Raw genomic sequence first — 26,347 nt, 5'->3', positions numbered from 1 at the left:
CAGTGACGTCACCTCTTTTAGCTGGTAATATAACTGTATGACACCTGTGCACATGCTGTGGCCTAGATTAGTTAGAAAAGTTATCTTTAGACCCTTTTTCACGGTGGCACATTTTGTGTCTACAAGGCAGGATAAACACAGGTGTACCAAAACATCAATCGGGGTTTCCAACTTCCAGTCCATTTAGGTGTTCCAGTGCTGGGGCCCTAATTAGTGAGTTGGTTGCACCTGTGTTTATCCTGCCTTTTAGACACAAAATGGCGGCTGTGAAAAGGGTCTATTAGCATTCATCCTGATTTGGTTTCCACACTGCGATCATTCTGACACCACAAGCTCATGAACACACAGACATCAGAAGAACGACTTGCCAACTCCGAAAATAGGACCATCTGAGGAGCACATGAATGCAGCATTTGTTGAATGTAAGCCTGGCCACCTGGCCTTCAAAAGCACTTGATTGGACATCATTGTTCCAAGTGTTGACTGTGAGCTTCACAGGCCACACCCCCTCACTGATTGGCCACATGAGCAGCTGTTGCCAATCAGCCATCAATTGGCAGGGTTTGAGGATCCTTTATAAGAAGCGCATGGCCATGAAGGAAGTATAGCAGGTGGCTCCTTGAGGAAAACCTTTTTGTGTAACTTCAGCTGTATCTCAAACCAACAGAATGCTTGCACTTAATGAATTCTCCTTGAGGTAAGTTATTTCATGCATTGACTTATTTTTTAGGTGTTTTTTTCTAAATTGGTTGGAATTAAATTAAATATCTCTGCAGGATGTTTTGGATTTCATGCCTCTTGATTGGTGGTGTTACATCTCAACCTCCTCGTAAAGGTAAGACTTGAAAATATTGTTTTGTTCAACTGTACAAGATGAAATTAGTTTAGGAGGTGTATCATAAACAAAACTGTTAGCTTGTTAGTACAAACCTTAAATTCAATCTCCTTCCTTCCCCCAGGGTCAAACTATGCCCCAAACTATGCCCCTCAGGCTAATCCATATGAAAGCAGCTCTTCCTATCCTTTACCTTATCCTTATGGTGGGGAAGCTGAGGAGCCTGAGGCCTCTGAATCTGAGGAGGAGGCTCAGCAGGAGGCCCTCCCACAATGGGACGTGGAGGAGGTCTTCAGTGATGTGTCTGCTCTGGACCCAGTCTACAGATCTGGCTACGCCTCAAGATACCGCCACAGCAGTAACTCATTTTTCCAAAATACCTACACCCCTGGAGAGGTCTCCTCCAGCTCCAGTACAAAGATTTTGCCGCGTGGTCGACGACCCCTCCGACCCCGCGGCTACAGAGGCAACCGCAACCCAAGCGCCGGTCTAGGAAGACCAGTTGACACACAATCGAAAGGTGTCTATTAATGAGATCTTGAAGGTAATGGAGTTCTGTAATTCTCTTATATGCCAACATTTGTTGTTGAGCCTTCAAGTGAACTGAACAAATCTTTATTTCCCTAGGTCCCACCTCATCCATCTGCAGCTGTGTCGTATGGGGGCTGAACACTCATCAAAATTGGAAGCTGTAATTCTTTCACAAGCGTCTCCTGCTCGGCCAGTGTGCAAATAAATGTTTTTGCTTTCACATCTGCTTCTGTCTTCAGTTCCAAATTAGATGGTCAGCTTAATGTGTTTGTGTGGTAGTTCACTACTGGGCTCAATCCAAGGATAGCTGGGCTGAACTCGGTGTGTAACCTTGATGGTGCAGTTTAGTCAGGTAGTCTGTCCTGCAACCTCAAACTAACTGATTTTCAGTCAAGTTGTGATAAGTGCTTGACGTTGTAGGCCAGGAGGTACTCAAGACTGGAAATAACTCTTTCCCTCGTACTCAATCAGGTCTTTGGGCCAGTGACCTGCAGTCTTTCCTGATTAATGGATGCTTCAGGGTTTAGTTCCCCTGTGTCTTGCCTCTGTAGACTGCTTCTCCCAGAGCCGTCATAGACTCTTTTCACAGGTCATTTTGTGTCAAAGGCAGAATAAACACAGGTGCAAGCAAAACACGACGTTTCCAAATTCCAATCATGGAAGTTTGAGAAGCTCATTATTCGCTTGCACCTGTTCTGCCTTTGACACAAAATGGCCTCTGTGAGAAGGGTCTATTGGCTTCCCCTCGTGATACACACCTCCCTGTATCTGTGCCACAGATTTCACCACTGCCTCTTGGGAGACTAGGTCAACCAATGAAGTTTCATGCAATCACATGCTGATAACCACGGCCATTTAGGAGACTGAGAACAATACAATTGCAGAGCCTGAAGAAGTGAGTTGTCTAGAACAGTGGTCCCTAACCACTAGGCCGCGTACCGAGACGGTCCAAAACGTAAGCTATAATATTATAGGCTGTGTGGTAGTTGAAACATAGTTCAAGTTGAAGTGTTTGTAGTTAAAACAAAAACACTGTATAGGCCACATACAGTACAACACAAAAGGGCTGTTATTTACCCTTTGTCGCCACCTGGTGAGTAAATGTATATGTAACTAAAACCATTAAAATTGACAACCGGTCCACGACTTCTTTTTTTCATGTATCTACCGGTCCTTGGCACAAAAAATGTTGGGAACCCCTGGTCTAGAAGGTCTGAAACTCTTTGCTAAGGAACAGGAGCACATCTCCTGCAGGGGCGTATGCAGAAATTCAATTATGGGTGGGCCTGGATAAAATTGGGTGGGCCTGGACAAAATTGGTGGGGCAATTGCATGACGAAATTTTGCACGGAACGCGTGCAAAATTCCTAGATGTCATGAAGTTGTCATGCATTAGACTCTGGAGATGATGTGCCCTGCGTTTTTAAGCTACAAAACCATTGGCTAGCAAGGCAGCAGCAAGTTTGCCTCTAGAAAACAACCAATTAAAAAAAAAAATATTGGTGGGCCAGGGCAAGAAGTGGGTGGGCCTGTGCCTACCCAGGCCCACCCGTAGATACGCCCCTGATCTCCCAGAAGAAGCCCACAACCCAGCAAGGTTCTCATTGATCCAAAAGATGGCAACCATTATCCAACTACACCATCCTTACCAAAACTGAGTGATAGTTTTCTCTTCACTAATGCAATAACAACCAGTGTGTAGAAGTTACATTTTATGGCAGAGAATCCAAAAGACAATTGTGATTGTTCAGATCTTTAGGTTTACACTTCATCTGGTTTCCTTCAGTATGAAACTCTGGGGCTGTTTATAGGTGATCAAAAGAGAAGCAACTAACACAAACCCACTGCAACAGTGAAGAGGCTGCAGCTGTGTAAAGTACATGTAAAGCTGTGAAAGAGAACCAGGGCCAAGTCTATACTAAAATAAGTCCACTAGAGGGCAGACCACACACATTCTATCCAAATCTCACTGGAGTCTCCACAATTGGTTTCTCTGACACATGTTTGTAGCCGTGCAAAAGTGTCTGATATCAAAATCATCAAATCTATTTTAAATTCAATGGAGTGACACTGGTGGGAATTCCTGTGTTGAAATCAATTAGTACTTCAACTCTAAATGAGGTTGTACAGGGTTTGGGAAGGCGTGTGCCATTACCTCTGTAAGCCTGGCCGCTTGGCCTTCAAAAGCACTTGATTGGACATCATTGTTCCAAGTGTTGACTGTGAGCTTCACAGGCCACACCCCCTCACTGATTGGCCACATGAGCAGCTGTTGCCAATCAGCCATCAATTAGCAGGGTTTGAGGATCCTTTATAAGAAGCGCATGGCCATGAAGGAAGTATAGCAGGTGGCTCCTTGAGGAAAACCTTTTTGTGTCACTTCAGCTGTCTCTCAACCCAACAGAATGCTTGCACTTAATGAATTCTCCTTGAGGTAAGTTATTTCATGCATTGACTTGATTATTTTTTAGAGTTGTTTTTTTCTAAATTGGTTGGAATTAAATTAAATATCTCTGCAGGATGTTTTGGATTTCATGCCTCTTGATTGGTGGTGTTACATCTCAACCTCCTCGTAAAGGTAAGGTGTTTTGTTCAACTCTACAAGATGAAATCAGTTTAGGAGGTGTATCATAAACAAAACAGCTAGCTTGTTAGTACAAACCTTAAATTCAATCTCCTTTCTTCCCCCAGGGTCAAACTATGCACCTCAGGCTAATCCATATGGACGCAGCTCTTCCTATCCTGCTTATTATGCTGCCTATGTTGGGGAAGCTGAGGAGCCTGAGGCCTCTGAATCTGAGGAGGAGGCTCAGCAGGAGGCCCTCCCACACTGGGAAGTGGAGGAGGTCTTCAGTGATGTGTCTGCTCTGGACCCAGTCTACAAATCTGGCTACGCCTCAAGATACCGCCACAGCAGTAACTCATTTTCCCAAAATACCTACACCCCTGGAGAGGTCTCCTCCAGCTCCAGTAAAAAGATTTTGCCGCGTGGTCGACGACCCTTCGGCTACAGAGGCAACGGCAACCCAAGTGCCGGTCTAGGAAGACCAGTTTGACACACAATCGAAAGGTGTCTGAATGAGATCTTGACGGTAATGGAGTTCTGTAATTCTCTTATATGCCAACATTTGTTGTTGAGGCTTCAAGTGAACTGAACAAATCTTTATTTATTTTCCTAGGTCCCACCTTATCCATCTGCAGCTGTGTCATATGGGGGCTGAACACTCATCAAAATTGGAAACTTTCATAAGCCGAGTCTCCTGCTTGGCCGGTGTGCAAATAAATGTTTTTGCTTTCACATCTGCTTCTGTCTTCAGTTCCAAATTAGCTGGTCGGCTTAATGTGTTTGTGTGGTAGTTCACTACTGGGCTCAATCCAAGGATAGCTGGGCTGAACTCGGGTGTGTAACCTTGATGGTGCAGTTTAGTCAGGTATTCTGTGCTGCAACTTTTAGCCTTAACTACTCAGGACACCTGACTTTCAGTGTGACTAGTACTTGAAGTTGTAGGCCAGGAGGTACTCGAGACTGTTTAAGTCTTTCTTTCCCTCATACTCAATCAGTCTTTAGGCCAGTGATCTGCAGTCTTTCAATGGATGCTTCAGGGTTTAGTTGCCCTGTCTTGCCTCGGTAGACTACTTCTCCCAGATCCAGCATTGGCTTCCCCTCGTGATACACCCAACTTCCTGTATCTGTGCCACAGATTTCACCAGTGCCTGCCCCTTGGTCAACCAATAATGTTTAATGCAATCACAAGCTGATAACCACGCCCATTTAGGAGACAAGAGAACAATACAATGTCCTACAATGGCAGTGTATAAGGTCTGATAAAACTCTTAGCTAAGCAACATGAACAGGAGCACATCTCCCGGAAGAAGCTCACAATCCAGCAAGGTTCTCATTGATCCGAAAGATGGCAACCATTATCCAACACCATCCTTACCAAAGCTGAGTGATGGCTATCTCTTCACTGATGCAATAACAAAAGTTACATTTTATGGCTGAGTCCAAAAGAAAATTATTTGTTCAGATCTTTAGGTTTACACTTCATCCTGTTTCCTTCAGTATGAAACTCTGGGGCTGTTTATAGGTGATCAAAAGATAAGCAACCAACACAAAATGCACTGCAACAGTGAAGAGGCTGCAGCTGTGTAAAGCTGAAAGAGAACCAGGGCCAAGTCATACTAAAATGAATGAGTCCACTAGAGGGCAGACCACACACATTCTATCCAAATCTCACTGCACCATCAACTGACCTGTCTCCTTTGGAGTCTCCACTATTGGTGTCTCAGACACATGTTTGTAGCCGTGCAAAAGTGTCATATCAAAATCTAAATCAAATTATATATCTTAAATTCAATGGTGTGACATTGGTGGGAATTCCTGTGTTGAAATCCATTAGTACTTCACTCTAAATTAGGTTGTACAGGGTTTGGGAAGGCGTGTGCTATTACCTCTGAGGGGTTCACACATCTCTCATTGTAAGTAGTGTGTATCTGCTTTATAGTTTACAGATAAGAGGTTGTTTGCAGATGAGAGTAATCACAATAATAGAAACAAGCATGAAAGTCTCATTCTTATGGGTTTACTTACTGGTAAGCCTTTAAAGCCAGAATAAGCAGGAACACCACTCATGCCCTGAAATGGAAAATAATATGTACACCATTCAATTACATATTTTGAATGGGTTGCTGTATTATACATGAATCTTTCTCTCTGTCATAGTGACTCCATCACACATGTTATTTTGAAGATGTTTCATTACAGTTTGCAGTTATGGCTATGATCAGGGTTCTATTTTATTTGCATATGGTATATTAAATGTATCTGGTGCAATTGCTCTTTGCTAACTACTGTATCTGTCTTTCTGTCTCTCGCCCTATCTCACACACTCACAATATACTGTACACACACTCACCCTGTCTCCTCTGGGTCCGTCTGGGCCAGTTGGTCCCTCTGCGCCCCTCCGGCCCTTCTCTCCATGTGGTCCATCTCGACCCCTGGGCCCCATCAGTCCCTCGTTGCCATAGCTTCCTTCCATCCCTGGAGCACCCTGCAAAGAGGACAACATTACTTAAATGGTTATGTTGGCCTTTTAGGTGAATGACATTGATCCTTCTTTGCCTTAAAGGAGCATCAAAAGTCATTTATGGCTTTTATGGACTACATACAACTAGGGATGCATGATATACCGGCAATCATATCATTATCGGCCAATGTTAGTAATTTTTGAATATATCGGTATCAGTCCGATGAGCAAAATAACAGCAATGTTAATATTGGTTATTGGTATTTTTCAGTTTTCTTATTGAGAGGAAACAATGCGTTAAATCTATGATTTATGGGCTTTTCCAAATGTTTTGGAAATAAAGAAAGAAGACACTACTTTTTTCTTCACAGTCTTTACATGTGTTTTACATGTGTTTATTACATGTGTGATATGCAAATTCGATTATCGTAGAAACTTGTTTTTATACAGATCATATCGACATCGGTAAATATAATAACATCTAATATGGCTTGAGAATTCAATGTGTTGCAATGGTGGTCACTGTCCTCTTAGCAGCTGTGAAAGTGGGAGGACAGGTTTGGGTTGTTTCTAAAGAACAGAATACACGAGGGCAGGAAACCAGAAATCTCTCTTCCTGGCCAACTGTTAAATCATTAGTATTGATTACCAACCCTGTCAACGCCCAACAGATATGATCTATGGGGCAGTCAACATATTACTTAATGGACCTTTGAGGTTACAACAGTTTCCCAGAAATGTTCAGTTGAAAATAATGAAAGATTTTAAGGAATGGCTGCAAAGGAAGGAGGGACGGATGGAAGGGAAGGAGGAAAGCAGATAACAACACAACAGGAGAGAGTTCATACCCGCGCTCCTTTGGCAGGGAGACACTGGCACGTGGTGCAGTCTCTGCCTTCACATCGATCCTGCGCCCCCTGGAGGAAACAATGAACCAACTTTAACTGACAGGAAGACTGACCACTCCTAGCAAAGAATGAGATGAAGAGTGACTGAGGCTGTGTGTGTGCGTGTGCGTGTGTGTGTGTGTGTGTGTGTGTGTGCGTGTGTGTGTGTGTGTGTGTGTGTGTGGGGGGGGGGGGTTGATTGGGTCATATCCACCATTCCTTTCCTGAATATGTACGGCACTGAGAATAAGCCGTGAGAATTACAGTAGCATGTTTCTTGCTGCTGCAGATGGGACGTGAAGGCCAGACCTGATTAGACAGATTGAAACAAATCCTTCTTCTCACACAGACATAATAAGCTCTGTGTGAGAACGGCTTCATCGTCTTTCTCACGATGCGTTCAGGTCCAGATAAAAATTCCGGGGAATAATTCCACACCTCCAGTCCAGACACTATCCCAAGCAGACCGCATGTGTGGCTGGTTTTTTAAAGTGTAGCCTACTGAGAATTTTACTGTGCAGCAGTGTCTGTTTCACAAACATCTAGCTGTGTTTCCCCAAAGCTTACTAAATATTTGGATGAATGTGCGTTTATGTTGTCGTGATGGAATTCTACTGCACATCTGTTGATCAACCTGACCCACTCTCTGTATCAGTCCAAACATGCATCTGGGATCTTCATCAATCAGAGACAACATTCCATCATCCAACAGTTGCTTAATGCCATAATGATTATATCTTGGGCGGACCATTGCGATGCAGTTAGCCTACATGCAGTATCTCAACTGAGAACACACAGCAAGATGTGAAAACATTGGCAGGGGTCCTTTCAACAGTAGTCTATGCTCGCAGCCGAAGAATTAGCAGCAGAATTTACAAACTTGATTGTTTCTCGCTACCGGCAGGAGCAAGTCGAGGCATCAGTCGGCCATCTTTGATTTTGTTACAATGGAGAATTGGGATACATGTTTTATTTATTTAAGTTGATTTGTGTGTAGGAGATGTACTGTATAGCATGTGCCAGCCGGTGAAAGTAGACAAATGAAGGATTACTCATATCTCTAACCCTAACCCTGCACATTTAATAGTAAATCAAACCCAAGGACAAACACAATAAAGACACCAATTTACACAATGGTCTCATTTTTGTTACAGCCTTTATACTATACTATCAAAATTAATTTGAGAATGTTATATTGATGTAAATATTTTATAAGTCGGGGCTTTAAGAAGGCAGTTAAAATTCCAATCCACTATTGCAGCATCCAGGTTCATGTCAGCCATTACTACTGTGGGCAACATTAAATCATAAACGTTAGGTGAAATCAGGCTGATTCAGGCATATTATTGTAACACAAAACGTGCCCATCAATTGATTGGATTATTGGTAACATGTACCTGCTTACATCTAAATATTGAACACAATGAAACCTTTTCAAACTATTTTTGTCACGCATTAGAATGTTGGACTATCCTACAAGGTGAATGGGCATCAAAACACAAAGTCATCAAGTGCCCCACAGACAACCTGGAGACTGCTAGCAGCTGACAGACTGGTAGAACTGAGTAACCCGACGGAACTCACTAATGACGCATTCAAGTGCACCATGGGATTTTGTTAGGAAATACTATACATACAGTACTCAACATGAGTTCAATAATTTCTTAGTGCAGTTTACATTAGGCGTGGGACATGTTAAGAGCAGACAGATGTGTATACACACACACACACACACACACACACACACACACACACACACACACACACACACACACACACACACACACACACACACACACATACACATTGAGAGCATCAGGTGCAGTTCTCCAAAACAGCAGCATTTCCAAAAAATACAGTTGTAATTCAGATCAGTAGGATGCCTCTTCAGTAAGGGAGGAATGCACACAATGCTGTCAAATCCTTTTAGGGCCATACTGGGACGAAGAGCAGTGTGTGTGTGTGTGTGTGTGTGTGTGTGTGTGTGTGTGTGTGTGTGTGTGTGTGTGTGTGTGTGTGTGTGTGTGTGTGTGTGTGTGGGGGGGGGGGGGGGGGGGGGGGGGGGGTAGTCATGGAGGAAATGCACAGAAAAGTAATTTCAAAGCATACAGCTATGGAAATGCATATTGGTTGTTTTCAGCAATATGGTGATTGGTGATATATTACATATCTATGATTGGATGTATTTTTTAGGACTGAATTGTATTAAAAGGGCAAATCTAACCATCTCAGATTAACAAATTTGGCATAATTGATATCTGAGGTCACTGGCATGTAAGATGACGACTTGAATAAACACTTACTGCTTTGACCTGATGCACAAAGATGATCAGGAAAAGGATCCACCTGCAAATGTGACAAAGTGATCAGATTGACTGTGGTCTCATTTATTTAGCCTCAAACTGTGTGTAAAATCTCGTGACAGCTGGGCAAGCCGGGGCTTCAAATAATCTCACTTTTGCCATTGAATTCAAGTTCAAGTTCAAGTTCAAGTTCATTTATTTGTTTGTCCCAGAAGGGCGATTTAATTTGCAGCAAAACATAAAGGCAGACATAAATCACCAGGGAGACATAAAATCACAAGATAAAACACATGATAACCTAAAATAAGACACATAAACAAGTACGCAATGTAAGACACATAAAACAATAAAAATCAGGATGGCAGTTCGAGGTATCAGTGCAAGTGCAGGTAACCCAGACAGGGCCTAGCTGAGGTAAAAAAGTAGCAGCACATCAATGAGAGTTAGGCAGCAGCAGTTCAAAGTGCAAGTGAGTGAGTAAGGCAAGGCGAGGCTTAGTAACCGCCTTACACATTACAAGAAGATGTAGCTACAATAAAGCTATTGTATTTGTATTTCCCCAGTAATACAGATACATGTGTGTGAAATACATAACAACAAATTTGTAAAACAAGCAATAGATAAAACAAAAACAAAAAACACAGAGGCTGATCATTCAGCGTAGTTAGGTCCCACAGTAAGCAACAAGTTACCTCCTCCTCTCATCGGCATTTAGGGCCTGGATAAAAACAGGCACAAAGGAGAACTTATACCTATTTTTTGTGGCCCGTGGAACATTTAGGCGAAGGCCAGAAGGAAGCAGCTTGTACTCAGAGCTGAGAGGGTGAGAATTGTCCATACGAATGGACTTGGCTTTCTTAAGCACTTGTTTTTGGAAGACGTGATCCAGGCTACTGAAATTTACTCCAGCTATCTTTGAAGCCGTATTGAATTGTGATGTTATATCTGTCTGGTGAAAGCTAACATGTTTGTTGGTGATCGGTGTGGGTTGCACCACGTGTGGATCCAATATAGCACGAAATGTGAGGCAAGAATTGAATAGGCAATTGAAAAAGGCAAGTTGCAGTCTGCATCCATGTCTGTCCAGGAACAGACACATACAAGCACAAATACATTGAAAGCCTATGGCACAGTGGTAAGGCCATTCAGCTGTATGGCACTTTAGGCAATGTTCGGGGGTACCTCAACAACATGGCTAATCATTTTCAAATACCCCTAAACCTAAACCACCCACATCCCCCTAGCCAGTCTCAATACCCACACCTCGAATCCCTGACTCTATGACCTTCCTATCCCTAGCTATGACCCCTTTGCCCTAGCCCCACCCCTTTCCCTCACCACGACGGTCTGGCCCCAACTCTTCACCCAGTCTTTAGCAGGGGCGGGAGCATGGGCGGGCGTAGTTGCCTTGACAGACAACTCCTTCAGCCAATCAGGGTCGGATACAGTCAAACCCAAATCCACTCGGGAGAATGGCAAAAACAAAAGCCGAGAAATTCCGCGGTTGCGGCGATACTCCTGTACTTGTTTAATTGTTGTTATTGAGTCTATTTCTGCAATAACTACACTGTATGGACTCTTTGAGACGAGCAGGCAAGGAGGCGGCCATTATTGTTTTGTTAGTGCAGTGCTAGTAGCGTTCCTGATTGGCCAACTTGCGCTGTCAATCACAGCGCAGTCGCTGATTGGCTCTTCCGCTCTGCAGCTTCTGCTAAACCCCCCCACTGGCTTTGGGGCCAGACCGTCACGCAGAACCAAATGAAATATGAGTTCACGTGACGGGCTGGTTTACCAGGCTAGGTCACAGTGACCTTGAACATTGATCTTTGACCGCCAAAATCTCATTAGTTTATCCTTGAGTCCAGGTGGACGTTTGAGCCAAATTTGAAGAAATTCTAGTTTAGCCCTTTAACAAAGCATGTCTCAAAGGGCTTGACATACCTTTGCATAAACTATCCCACATCATACACACTCACAGGTATTCAGAGTCTCCAGTTCACCTGTCCTGCATGTGTCTGGACTGTGGGAGGAAACCCACACAAACACAGGGAGAATATACAAACACACAGACAGGACCAGGGTCTGGATGTGAACCCTGGACCTTGTTGCTTGCTGTAAGGCCACAGTGTTAACCACCGAGCCACTGTGCCGCAGATGTGCTGATGTGTTGAATATCTGAGTAAACAGGCAAGACGTTTGTTTATCGCTAGGAATTTACTGGATTTACACTGTGAGTTTGGCAAACATTACAGTATAACGCATAGCTCATAAATGTCGTACATTGTCTAAATAACATGTGAAAAAGGTATAATCAGATGTATACCAAAATGAGGGTATTTTCCCAATATACAAGGAAATTGCTTTTTTCCTTTTATTTTTTTAAGGAGAAAACAAAGTTCTTGACAAAATAATGTACTGTAATATTAGCAACAGGAAAAGAAGGACTGTGTGCAAGGTGTGCAATAGCTTTATGGATTGAGGACCAAATCAATTTTGGAATTTGAAAACAAAGGATCAACAATTGTTGATGCAAGGATATCATACAATATTCAGATGCAAAAACATAAAGCCAAGCATTAAAATGCTAATCTATGCATCTTACATGACTTGCCTGGTAAGGTTGATACTATTATTATTATTATTATTATCATTATCATTATCATTATTATTATTATTATTATTATTATGGGACTCACCTGAGGATGCAGGTAACAAAGCTCATAGAGTATCTCATTGGTCTTCTGTACAGGTGAGTCTTCACCTCAGTCCTGCCCCTTGTGGTGAAACAAGATCACTTGAAACGGCAAAGTGTTCCTCTGTGGCTGGCCACCTGTCTGCCTTGGGCCTGTTAACATGATATGACAACAGAAATCCCATCTTAGCATAACAATGATTCACATACACGAGCTACAGTAGCACATACTGTGAGATGAAAAATTGGAACAGATAAAAGGATCGTTGCTTCTTGGCTCCAGCCCAGTTTATTCATAGCAATTCATAATAGTCCACAGGTAGCAGTCCATCATGCAGATTGTACAACTTTTCCAACTCACCCAAACTCAGAAGCTCAAATTAATCGTCGTGGAGGCTACAGAACATCCTGAGCAGGATCATCTCCCACATGATGCAAACTCCTCTCCCGTCTCCCTTATCAGTGTAAACCAAATGGCTGCAACTGCCACCGTTTGCGAGCGCTGTAAGCGATGAGAGCGAGGTGAGGAGGATGATCCGACTTGACTCGCATCTGTCACTTCAGACCGCCTCCCTCTTCAGGGGCAAGCCAAACAAATGCATCGGGCTGTTCTCTCGCTCTGTCAGGGCACTTGAAGGAGACCTTTCGTCCAGATAAACCGAAGCAATGGCCCCATGTCACCGAGAGGACAGGAGTGGTCGGGTGTGATGTGAGGGTCTCGGTGCAGAGAGGACGGTGAAGCGGAGGTCTTGGAGCAGGCCAGAGCTGTCTGTCTGTGTGGTTGCGGAGCCGTTTGAACTGATCCAACTGGAGAAAGGGAGAGCCATGGGAAGGACAGCGTGGTCGGTTCCTCTGCTGCTGTGTGTTGTGATGCTGCTCGGAACGGAGGCCGAAAATGTAAGCACAGTTTTTCTGCTTCTAATTGATGTGATGGCATGGCATAAAAGGTGTCGTTTAATTTAGTCTGTTGTAATTGCTGCTCAAGTAGGTTATTGCAATGCAAACACCCCCAGTGGTTGTATTTATTTCTGCGTTTATGTTATACTGTACTGTACACAGATTTGAAGCCCTCAGATCACATGTGGTGCATATTTTCATACTGGTCTTCAACATATATTTTTTTCTTTTTCTATTTTGCTCGGTGGTCAAGCTGCAGGCTATGGCAGTGGTTGCCTTAAAGTGGGGTGCAGACTGAGACCACCAGGGGTTTGATTTCTCTTTGATGTTGATGTTATCACAGTGAGAGAATGTATAAGAATGACTATTCTAATCTGCTAAATCTATTAAATGGGGTTTTGGCGGTCGTTCAGATGTTCGTGAGCCACTGGAAAATGGAATACTATCTTTTCTCTTTCTTTCGTTGACATCGTCAATGACAGACTACAGGGTTCTGTGTGTTGCTTTCAGCGAGGCCTCCTTCAGTGACTTTAGACAGTCTGCTCTCATTAAAAGACACGAGAGATGTTTATCTGACAAATGATCCGCTGGACTACATCCTGCCCTTGGCCTGCATCTCCACCATCTCAGTTCAGTTATAGGATGACAATTTGTCACTAGGCCACTTATGGTGTAATCAGGACAATAATGCTACACACTGCTTCACTTTCTATGCATGCACACTGCAGCCAAAAGCAAACAGCAAACAAGTCATTAAGTGGTCAAACTTTACCAAAGCCAGAACCTGCCAAGCACAGTAAAGCCTCAGGAACTCTCTGCCTGTCATTGGGCCGAATAACTTTATAGTATAGGAACACGCACGCACGCACGCACACACAACACACACACACACACACACACACACACACACACACACACACACACACACACACACACACACACACACACACACACACACACACTCATTTGTGTTCTAAACTCTCAACACTGAAATTATTTTCGAACATAACCAATGCAACATTTTTTTTTTATAATTTGACTTATTTATTATTGACTCGCTGCCCCTACCACACATGTGCAGTTGTGCACACACACAGGGAAACACTCACACTGTCCATATGAACATGAATGCACCAAAAACATTATATATATAAAATGATATACCGGTATATATAAAATTATATATATATATAAAATTATATATATATATATATATATATATATATATATATATATATATACTGTATGTCCTGCATAAAGTGAGTCATGTACATCCTGCTTTTTGATATACAACACTGTGATCTGTTTGTAAGTGTGTGTAGCGTCTAGGCTTATCTACCAACAGCTTGCATCCTGTAGAGATGGATGATAAATAACATGATACATTGTTTGTGGTCTGTTAGCATGCTTGGATGAGTGTGTACACTCATCTTTAGTAGGCCAAGGCGATGGGGGCTGTTTAGTCTGAGGAGACACATACACTCAGGGGGATATTTAGATTAGAAAGGCATAGGCCCATCACTTGTAGTAGCAAGAGGCCAGAGGAAATGGACTGGAGATAGAAATGTATATACAGTAACAGAGTCTACGTGGGGTAACACTTTACAATACTGGTGCAGCACAAATATGAATTCCTTGATGCTTAACTAGTGCATAGATCATCATCATGAGTTAATGTATGACCCATGATGAATTAAGCCATTCATTGATGTTTACTGATGTTTATTGATGTTTAATCATCAACTAATGTTGATGATGTATGTTTGATGAACAGATTGAGTCTATATATGCATTACTATCAATTAAGTATGTCACCATGATTCCTTATCAACACCTAGCATTAATTAATATCGTATTCATGTGTTAATTACCACTATCAACTTCCACCCGCCACCGGGATGCCACTTTAGCCTAACGTTGCCAGTCGTGCATCTGTTTATTATCCACCTAACATTACCTGTCCTCGATCATCGGTATTCTATTCCTTTCTCTGACATTGTATTCACCACTGTGCATCCCTCCCACAGACATTTTTTTTTTTTTTTTTTTTTTACAGAAGTTCAAGGTTCCAGGTGGAACTGGGCATTTCAGTGAAATCCTGCTGATGCTTTATTGTGAAACATTGTTTAGCATTTTGTTGCAATTTCTCCCATTTATTCAGATGCCACAAAAACATTGCTGTCTGTGTCAGCGAGATGGAATATGAAGGCCCAATCTCAATCCGCCAAACCCTCCCCCCACTAAATCTAGGTGAACAATTAACAATGGGCAGTTGTGTTGCACCACACACTCATATCTCCATAACAAGCAGCTGAGACTCCCTAGACCTTGAGAACTTGAGTGGGCCTGCACTGGCTATGTTTTTTTGTCTGTCTCTGAGAGTGAACCAAGACAAATTCCTATCAACTTTTGTTGACATGGCAATAAAATCTTTGAATCTTGAATCTTGAATCTATTAATCACTGGTTAGGAATAATGTCATCAACATGGGGTGTCGAGTCAGGACACGGAATCAGGTATTTCTTTGAGGGTATTTATATAAAGATATGGAGATACACAGGCACAGGTATTTTCTTCTGTCCTCTCAATGTTCTAGATGTGTGTGTGGTCTAAACCGCAATAAACAGTGAATAGAATGTAGAGTTAGTCACTGCTACATTATAGGCTATAAGCAGCATCCTACTTCACTTAACCTCACAGTTTTAGGCAAATACTTAATTACTATGGGACCAAGTCACTTTGGTCCAAGTCTCAAGTAAGTCCCAAGTCATTTGGTCCAAGTCTCAAGCAAGTCCCAAGTCATTTTGTTTTGGGCAAGTCAAGTCAAGTCAAGTCACAGGTTTTGTCAAGTCAAGTCAAGTCAAGTCGAGTCCTTAGTTAAGGCAAGTCAAGTCCCAAGTCAAGTCAGCCTATGTGTCACCCCTGGGTTGGAGGGGGGAGAGGTACATGTTGTCAGCTCTGTGTGTGTGTGTGTGTGTGTGTGTGTGTGTGTGTGTGTGTGTGTGTGTGTGTGTGTGTGTGTGTGTGTGTGTGTGTGTGTGTGTGTGTGTGTGTGTGTGTGTGTGTGTGTGTCAGTCAACAGGTTCAACAATGCTTTTCTGCACTGGCATATATATCACGTTTCCCAGATGTCCGACTTTTTCTCCTCACTTCTTGCAATACACCTCCCAACCGCTATAGAGGCGCTGTGGCGCAGTAGACAGCCGGTGCACTCATTCATTGCGGGACGAAGAAGTGAGGAGAAAAAGTCGGACATCTGGGATAAAATGCACGTTTATTGAACAATAAGGAATATACAAAGACCCGGCGACGCTTCCGTAGAGCTTCCTAACATCTGTGGCTTTGAGGGTGAGTACATTACATGTTGGATTTGAACGTTTATGGACACGTAAATCAGGGAAAACCAACCGGCAAACCAACCGGCGACCGGAAAAGGGGACTAGTATCCAAGACGCTGATGCAATGTAATGCAGTGTAATGTAATCAGCGTCTTGGTACAAGGCTACTGTTGCGCAAGCTTGTGCATAATATTTTAAGATCTCTTGGCGTGCTCGCAGTCTACAGATCGAACCGATAGTCTACGGGCCTCTACGGGCCTGCGCTGGCGCAGCGCTGACTAAAAGTATTTAATAAATATTTCCTCTCAATCACTGTTAAACAGTGAAACACTGACAGCCAGACTACAACATCAAACGTTGTTAGATTCCGCCCCTGTCCCTTCTGCCTATTTGAAGAATATCGCAGCTGTGTGCAATCCAGTGAGATGATTGATTGATGGCCAGTCATCCAATCACGACAATGCTATAAGGCGGAGCATGACTGGATGACAATTTGTCATTGGATGACTCAGTCATGATCCTCCTTATAGCATAGACCAGAACTGCACATCCAAAGCGTCAAGGCCGCGCCCCTTTTTGGGGGATAACACAAGCCACTCGCGTTGACTTCAATGTAAAATAGCAGTACCCAAAACATCTATAGAAAAATAACAGAATTAATTTCCTTTATAAATGACCCAAAGACACCATGACATGACAATATATTTCAACTCGGCCGGCCATAGAATGCGCAAGATACATCGACACGAGGTACTTGCCTTATATGAACGCTGTATCCAGTTTCCACCAGGTTACATGCATCGTCCACATTGACGGTGTCACGCCGTCGCCTACCCTATCGCAGACCAGTTTTTTTTTTTTTTTTTATTGTTAGTGAAACTATAACAACACAGCAACTCTTCGGCATATCTCTATCAAATTAAACCGTTTTAAATAGTTTGTTTGAAGTGGTTTCGGCTTCTTGTACCGTCGTTTACTATAGACCAGAACTGCACATCCAAAGCGTCAAGGCCGCGGCCCTTTTTGGGGGATAACACAAGCCACTCGCGTTGACTTCAATGTAAAATAGCAGTACCCAAAACATCTATAGAAAAATAACAGAATTAATTTCCTTTATAAATGACCCAAAGACACCATGACATGACAATATATTTCAACTCGGCCGGCCATAGAATGCGCAAGATACATCGACACGAGGTACTTGCCTTATATGAACGCTGTATCCAGTTTCCACCAGGTTACATGCATCGTCCACATTGACGGTGTCACGCCGTCGCCTACCCTATCGCAGACCTTTTTTTTTTTTTTTTTTTTTTAATTGTTAGTGAATCTATAACAACACAGCAACTCTTCGGCATATCTCTATCAAATTAAACCGTTTTAAATAGTTTGTTTGAAGTGGTTTCGGCTTCTTGTACCGTCGTTTACTATGGTGGGTTTCCCCTAAAAAGGGGCGCGGCCTTGGAGCTGGGCGCTTGAAGACGCGATGCAGTTCTGGTCTATTGTCGTGATTGGATGAGCGGCTGTCCGTCATGCTCCTCTCTCCGTCTCCTCTCCAGCTTGCACTCCCCGCCATGCACTGACTGACGCATACCGGAGTGGACAGACAGAGAAACTTGGACAATGTTACCAGGCCCGGCGCTAGGGGCGGGCCTGACCGGGCCGGGCCCCCCCATTCAACAAACTGGCCCCCCCATTCCAATTTTTTTTTTTTTTTTTTTTTTTTTTTGCTAAACGTTTTTCCGTTTTTCTGTTTTAAAGTTTAACATGGAATCTGGCTGTCATTAGGCATTGATTAACTGAATGCTATTGCTAACTGTTACTTTGAACATCCATTTGCAATGATTCTGGCTGGATATTAACTATTGTAAATTTGTCACAATGAATGCAATTTGTGCACAATGTGTAAATACCCAGCAAACATTTTCACGTATAACGACCGTCTGCTGCACGTCAAACCACTACATCTAGTCAGGGTCTAATTATATATCTCAAATGGAAATCTTAGCGACGTAATTCCTCTACTTCCCCACAACGTGTCCAGATTCAACGATTTTTGCTACATCGAAAGAAAAGAGATAGCACCTCATGGGGGATTCGATCCTGCGGCACCCGCATCGCAGTCCTCTGTCTTATCCATTAGGCCACCGAATTAGTTACAAATACTTTGGATTTGGTCATATATAGAGATACTTAACATTGAGCACTTGGGATTTTGACATGACGGTCTCTGGAAGTTGCATTGATAGGCTAGCTGCCTCGCTAATTCTGTTTCATGATTTCAACCAGCGATGAGACAGGTATATTGATATAATTTACGATAATGTAACCAACGCGACTTTAGCAGACAGCATCCAAAACCCACAACACTGCGTTTAGTTACGGCAAGAGAAATGGGACAATACCACAGGATTCAGGAAGTTTGTGATAAATACAAGCCCATAGCAAGAGACACTTGCACTTATATGACATAAACGTGTTTTCATATTAAAAAAAGAAAAGGGCGTTCAATAAAAGTCGTCATTGCAGGTGGAGTGCATGACTATCTGATGACACAACAGGTAAATTGTCAATCAAATGTCATTTTATTCAACAAAAACACAAAAGACACCTACATGTGGTGTTTTCAAAGCAATATGAGATCAATATTTTTTGTTTTGAAGTGACAGTCTAAACGTTACTTTGGAGGAACGTGGAGAGAAGGTCAGACTTAGATGGTAGATGCCAAACCACAATTCTATCGTCTGGTGACGTCGCGGTCAAGACGATGTTTGCTGGGTACACTTAATATTAATTGTTTAGGCCTAATTATTTGTAAAGTCACAACACATTAGAGATGTGTGTAGTTCTTCACAGATTTAGCCTCTTCATTTTGCTCTCAAATGCACCAGGTTGACGAATTTTACTTTAAAATGTACAAAATCTTCTTCCGGGGGAGAATCCCCCCGGACCCCCCTTGGGTAGCTTGGCCCCCCCAAGCTAGTGGCAGGCCCCCTCTGTAACTTGGGTCTGGAGCCGGGCCTGAATGTTACGTTATGATTTAATTATTTAAACAGACAAACACAGACAAACACAAACAAGTCATCCAAGTCATCACCTCTCAAGTCAAGTCAAGTCTCGAGTCTTTAACTTCCAAATCCAAGTAAGTCTCACGTCATTTATGTTTTTGTCAAGTCAAGTCACAAGTAATCAAAACAGGGACTCGAGTCGACTCGAGTCCAAGTCACCAAGTCTCAAGTGCCCATCTCTGCTAGGCCGCCATCTTACAGAACGTGACTGCCGTCCTTCTTACCGGAAGCGGAACTAAGCGTTGCCTAGCAACAAGTATCGACAACAAACCAACGTCTCTACTCTTCAGCACGCTGCGCACGGACCGTCACTCTGATCCTTCTGCACAGGGCCCAAGATTTGCAAGGTCTGGCAGTTGCTGCCTACAGAGTCTGTACCCCACTGCACAGTACCAGGACCAACTAAGCCTCCAACCCCCCCCCCCCCCCCCCTCCATCCACCTATACTCACCTCCAACTCACCTCACCTCCGTTTTGCTATCAATGACATCACCTCTGCCAAGGCTGTTCTCTCTCCCTCTGGCTGGGGCTCCAAACAGCTGATTCAGGGAAAGTCACAAAGTGTACCGGAGATCTGACCTTCTCTCCTAAGACAAAACACAGAGAGAGAGAGGGCTGGCTCAACAGGATGGAGACGATTAGCTTAGCTTGGAAACAATAACAAGGCCTTTGAACACGCACAGGAGAGATCAGGCTTGGTTTTCCAGAGACGGTGAGACTGCGGCCAGGTCTGCGGGCCGAGCTGATGAAAGTCGGTGCACCTTGATCAATGTCCAGGCTCACTCTTTGTTTTTATCTCCACTGATAAAACTAGAGGTGCTGGTAGGATACCCAATCTAATGGGTAAGAAACAATAAAGAAGGTAGGCTTCCCAGATCCTCTTGATCCCAAAGGCCAAAAAGTGCTAACAGATCCCCAGCGACTGTTTTGACTGCAAGACATGAATGAAATGTTTGCAGCATGGCACAGAAGAAGGTCTCTTGTCCAAAATGTCTGTGGCACCGCACTTTGCACTTTGGATTGAAATGGGTCTGTATTAGGGGTTGGAATTACCACAGTCCCCACGATAGGCTGCGATATTATCACGATCCAATATTATTTGCTAAAAATATCGGAGAAAAAAAGAGAAAGAAGTCAACATCTGTTTTATCTAATAAGATAAAGTTTCCACTTCCCGTCCGTTCATCTCACTCCAATCATTTTTATTGCAGCAAAATGGGATTGTCAAGCAGGCAGACTGACCAACACAGTCCTAAAAACCTGTTATAAATGTTGCTTGCACATGCACTTTACAATTTATATACCGGTAATAAAGTTTGCGACAGTTGGCTTTCGTGCAAAATACAATATATTGCAATACAAAATATTGCGATATATGCTCTATCGACACCGCCCCCTCACCCTTAGTCTATATCCCGCCTAAAGTAAACTCTCAGCTTCTTCTTCTTCTTTTTGATAGTACAGTATGTATGGGGTTTCTGGCACTATTTGCAGCTGAGGAGAGGACTGAAAGTGCTGCTTTGGTGGTGGCCATTTTCCTTCAATTTAACACACACACACTGTAGGTGCAGTGGTCATGCTAATTGGAGGCAGTTGCTAAGCATGTTGAGTTATACCAAAGACGATGGGATTTCAAGCAAGATGGCCCAACTTCAACTCACTTCCTGTCATTTTGTCACCATGGGTTTTCCACTGACACGCCCACTTAGGAGACTTTCGGCAGGCCTGAGTCAATGGTTGACCACACCCATTTAGGAGACTTGCTGCTACCATTTGTTAGAATTGGCAGAGCCTGCGGTGACCCATCTATAGTAATACAATATCTATCGTTATACACCTCGGCCTTATCTTGTTTAGTGGTCTAATGGCTTTTTAAACACAAAGTTCTATAGGTGAAGGATGGTGGGCTTAGCTGACTGGCTGGCTCTTTCCAGGAGGGGTTCCTTAACTTCCATAACTCCCTACGGTCCCACCAACACTGGAGCTTCCCTACATGGGTTGGGCCAGCAGAGGATACAAAATCCCCACAATAAAGATGTTCTTTGAGAGGTTGAAAGTTACCTGAAACTTAAATTCACTGCAAATTAAGCTGAGCTGAGCCCCAGGTGTTAAGATTAGTTTGTTCTCCTTGAGATATTTAGTTTTTATTCAGGGCAACAACAAACTCCATGTTCTGTGTGTGGCTACTGACCCCAAAAGGCAGCATGGGCAGAGCTAGCTCTTATCTGGAATGTACATTATATATTTGGTCATTAAAGTGAGAAAAGGCATGTAACAATACATTACAGCAGGAATGCATTGTGAAGCTGAAGAAGGAACTATAATGCATAGCATAACACAATATGATGAAGCACAGCCTGAAAAACTGTATAGATTAATTTATAAATTATGAATTTATAATTTCATAAAGCAAGAGACCATCCTCCTTATCCACTTAATCCTTCGTCCAATATGACTAAGCACAACTTGTAAAATGTGCAAATTAATATTATGATTTCTTGCAGCAAGACATTGCCCTCCTAATCCACTTAATCCCTCATATTACAGAGCAATGTTAGTCCCATACATTTTTTTGTTTGAATTTCAACTCCATATGATATTATCACTAGCTCTGTATCACAGTTCCCCATTTGATACGATTCTCTCCCAGGGTCCCCCGCCTGATATGATTTTTGCTTTTAGATGTTTTATTACAGAAAGTGTATGAAACCCATGACCAAAACAGTCATTGTGTTACTTATTGATGGAATTATAGTGAAAATATGTTTTCTCCCTTTTTGCTGGGGACCCCATAGAACCCCTAGAGGTTCCCGGACCCCACTTTGAGAACCCCTGCTGTGTCATTTGTCAAATGCTATTATGAAATAACCGTATCCTTACACCGAAGATCTGTAATTTGATGTATTTAACCTTTGTTTAACTGCAGGGGATTCCTGTGTTGAGATCAAGGCTCTCTCTTCACTCTCTCACAATTAGAGAATGGAGAAGATTAGAAGAATGACTGTTTTGATTATAGTTTCACTGTTATCTCTCTACCTACAATACAGATTGTCAGGGAATTCTGGACAAAATCATATCTAACAATACAAATATTCTCATCTTTCGGGTCCGAGAGACAAAATGTCATCAAATGGGTCCCTGTGGCTCTAATGTGGACTAAGTTAGGGGTCCTTGGTGTGACAAAGGTTGACAATCACTGAGTCACGAGTTTGCTACGTGACACCAAGCCAAGACAAAATGAAAGACAATGAGAATGAATGGAGGAAGTAAGTAAGGGGAGTTACACGTGCTTTTATGTGTCGTACATTTGACATTTATCTTAATTTTACACTCCCTCATTTAATTTGATTTATTTGTCAGGGAATAATTCTAATTAATATAAGCTTGGCAAAGGACAGCTTATTTAGTTTGGCTGCATGGGTTGCACGCTCCGAGCACACACCTCAATTAAATTCCCATTCATTCTGGTAAAATCTTTTGGTGTCTTTTATTGGGTCAGTGACTTCATAAAAATACCATGATGAATGTCCTCCCCTTCTCTTTGAGTGATGGGAGCAATCAGCCTGCCCTTGGTGGCTTTGTTTTGTCCTGTTTGTCTAATGCTGAGCAGTTTATTTAGGTGACAGTTTGGGTTTGTTTGTGCATCATGTTATTTATGCTCACTCAGTCACTATGTGTTTTTGTCGAACTGCCTAAAAGTATCACGTCATTATTTGATGTGATACTCTCCTGCCATCTAGTGGACATTTATGATCACTGCAGCAGATCTCCCAGCAGATATCAAGTTCTGCCATATTGTAGTATCAACGCCAGACCAATGCGCCAGACCCATGAGAGTTCTTAACGCTGATACACTACGTTACTGCATGCTGCAGAGTATGTGGAGCGCACTGAGCGCAGCGATTCAACGTAATATTTGAGTCTGGGGAGAGACTACTAGGGACATAATAATTATTGTTTATTTCTTACAACCAGCAACTTATGTTGCGAGTCAATTTGACCTGTTTCCACATTTGAGTTGTCTGAAGTAGGCTACCCTCTTACCCTCTTTTCTGCCTGAAATTGTTTGACTTTTCCTCATTTCTGTCTGTGACTTTTCCTCATTTGTGTCTGTACCATCTGTAGGCCTACAGACTTTAAAAGTAGCACTGTTTATATTTTTAAGCTATGTTATCTTTGACACAAAGTGCTCAAAGTACCAAGTAATTTTTGAATAAAATTCAAATAGGCAATACCCATAATGCCTTGCGGCGCTGTCATAACCCAGCATCAGTGTCGTAACTCAGCATCTTATTACAGGAGTAATGTATAATTGTCTACTTTTCAGCAGAACAATGTGTCAGCATGTGTTCCTCTTATCACACTTTACTGATGCTGTAGGTGTTGAGTAGCCTAGTTTGGGTTTGAATTTGCTAAACAGATTAAATAATTTGTTATGAATTGATCAATAATTCATAACAAATTAATTGTAAACATTGTAGGCCTACTCTGACAGCAACGTGCTCGATCACTCAAGTAAACAGACTTCCTTCAGTAACATTCATTTATGGAAATCTCACTTTGCCTCCTATGTTGTTAAACCTCCAATGAGAATAGACGCAATCCTAAAACGTTGATGTCACCTCTTTGCTAAAGCTTGTTGTCAAAGTCCGCTCCCGGAACTGATCTTCTTCTCCTCCTCCTGGACCACTTTCCTCAACTAGCTTGGCACCTGCTGTAAACAGTCCTGAAAGGGGCTAGCTCCTCACCTTCTCTCATTCCAGAGTGAAAATCATGTTGTCCTACTGGCGAAATTGATGAAGCAGTGACTAAGCTACTTGTTAGTAGCCTACACTTGTACCTACCTCTTCACTGTGGGACATGTAAAGCGAGAGTCTTGTGAAGGCCACCGGTGAAGTCTCCGCAGGTGCGTTAGCTTAGCCGTTAGCTTAAATGTTCTATGCACGGTACTTTTGCAAAGTTTGTTGCTGTCGTAGTCCCTCTACTACTAGTGCAGTGGTTTTGCGGGAATTTTGTTGTGGCTTTTGTCGCTCTCTAGTGGTCACACAAGTATTGCAGGTTAATGGACAATGTTTTCCGTTTTACACAATGCATTAATCATCTACATCTAACTCAACCATTGTTATAACACACTCTCTCTCTCTCTCTCTCTCTCTCTCTCTCTCTCTCTCTCTCTCTCTCTCAGTGTGTGTGCACTGGAAAGTCAAGATGCCGCTGTCAAGGAGTGAAAGGCAACAAGGTAAGTGGAGTGATGAAAGAATGCAGCACAAATGTAATGTAAGGTTAAAAAAGTGCTGTATAAAGTGCCTAATGGTAAATGGTAAATGGCCTGCATATAGCGCTTTTATCCAAAGGGCTTTACAATCAGTAGGTAGGTACATTCACCCATTCACACACAGATGGTGGCAAGCTACCACGCAGGGTGCTGGCACACCATCGGGAGCAATTTGGGGTTCAGTGTCTTGACCGTCTTGACCAAGGACACTTTGACATGCAGACTTCAGGAGGTGGGAATTGAACTACCCACCTCTTTTATCCAAAGCGATTAGTGGACGACCGCTCCACCTCCTGACAGCCGCCCCCTAATGCAGTCCAAGTCCAGAATAAACAGTTAACAGTTCAGTAGAGATGCACTGCCTGAGGGTAAAAACTGTTCTTGAACCGGCTTGTCCTGGTTTGGATGCTGCGGTACCGGCGACCGGACGGCAGGCGGGAGAACAGTTGGTATCCAGGGTGGTTGCGGTCCGGGATGATGGAGTTGGCCTGGTCTGGTCCTGTAGATCTCGATGGGTGTGAGTGCACACCTGATGATCTTTTCTGCCGTCATCAAGACCCTCCTGTCCTGTGCAGTGGTGTTACCATACCACACAGTAATAAAAAATAGAGTCCGCACACTGGCAGCTGCTCCCAAATATTTAATCGAGACCACAAAAAGTGTGACGTTTCGGGCAAAGCCCTTCCTCAGACATGAATGAAGTGTAGGGACACACCCCTTAAGTACCCTCGCAGGGGTCACCTGACACATCATGTGATACATAGAAGAGTTAGACATACAGTGCACTTGTTCTACCAGTATACACAATAATCAAATAGCAACTGGCATCATCAAAACTTAAATGTCTCAAAGGACAAGTAATATAATGGCAGTTTTCAGAACAACTTGAATATCACATAAACTAGGGTTATCAGATATAGACCGTCATAATGAAATGTAATATTTAAGAATAAAGTGTGATGTAACTATTACGAGGTGGTCTCTACTACTTTGAAATTGTGGTAGTAGTAAAAAAGTATATGAAGATACCACAGCTGTGAAGAAAATGACACAGGACATAGATAACTAGACAGAGCAATATTCATTACAATGTGGACATCATGAGATTAATACACACAAGCACACCTACAAAAGGACTACAAAAATGGCCGCAAGTTTTTGATTTTTATTACTTACTTGCACTTCGGTCCTGCACCTGGTTTTAACCCCTCACTGGATGTGCGTGCCTTTTTGTACTTTTTACGATACCACACAGTGACACCACCTGTTAGGATGCTCTCTCTACGCTGCAGCGGTAGAAGTTCAGAAGCCGCCGTGTGCTTGTGCTGCATTTCCTGAGGCACCATAGTGCGTAAAAGGTTAAGAAAATACAACACTAAACTGTAGATAGCTCCCTTGATTTTAATAATCGCTTTTAATGATTTTAATAATCGCTTTTAAAACAGGCCTGGCCAAAAGTCCAGCACTATACTGTCAAACGTAAAAGCTGCATTA

At 42.8% G+C, this 26,347-nt stretch overlaps 1 protein-coding gene across 1 annotated transcript in view; it reads right to left on the bottom strand.

The window, feature by feature from the left end:
* The window catches only part of LOC310796823 (uncharacterized protein), a gene marked incomplete at both ends in the record, with an annotated part of 49,130 nt that extends 22,931 nt beyond the window's left edge, over window positions 1–26,199 (bottom strand). Inside the window, 6 exons of the mRNA XM_083659056.1 lie at window positions 6,283–6,417; window positions 7,242–7,310; window positions 11,552–11,603; window positions 12,280–12,357; window positions 25,271–25,352; window positions 26,139–26,199. Coding sequence (XP_083515182.1) covers window positions 6,283–6,417; window positions 7,242–7,310; window positions 11,552–11,603; window positions 12,280–12,357; window positions 25,271–25,352; window positions 26,139–26,199 — 477 coding nt within the window. The remainder of the gene's footprint in view (window positions 1–6,282; window positions 6,418–7,241; window positions 7,311–11,551; window positions 11,604–12,279; window positions 12,358–25,270; window positions 25,353–26,138) is intronic.
* Between the last annotated feature and the right edge of the window lie 148 nt (window positions 26,200–26,347).

The sequence above is a fragment of the Poromitra crassiceps genome (assembly GCF_964638095.1).
Source record: "Poromitra crassiceps genome assembly, chromosome: 23".
In the NCBI taxonomy this organism is placed as follows: domain Eukaryota; kingdom Metazoa; phylum Chordata; class Actinopteri; order Beryciformes; family Melamphaidae; genus Poromitra; species Poromitra crassiceps.
This window is presented reverse-complemented; position numbering and strand designations above follow the sequence as displayed.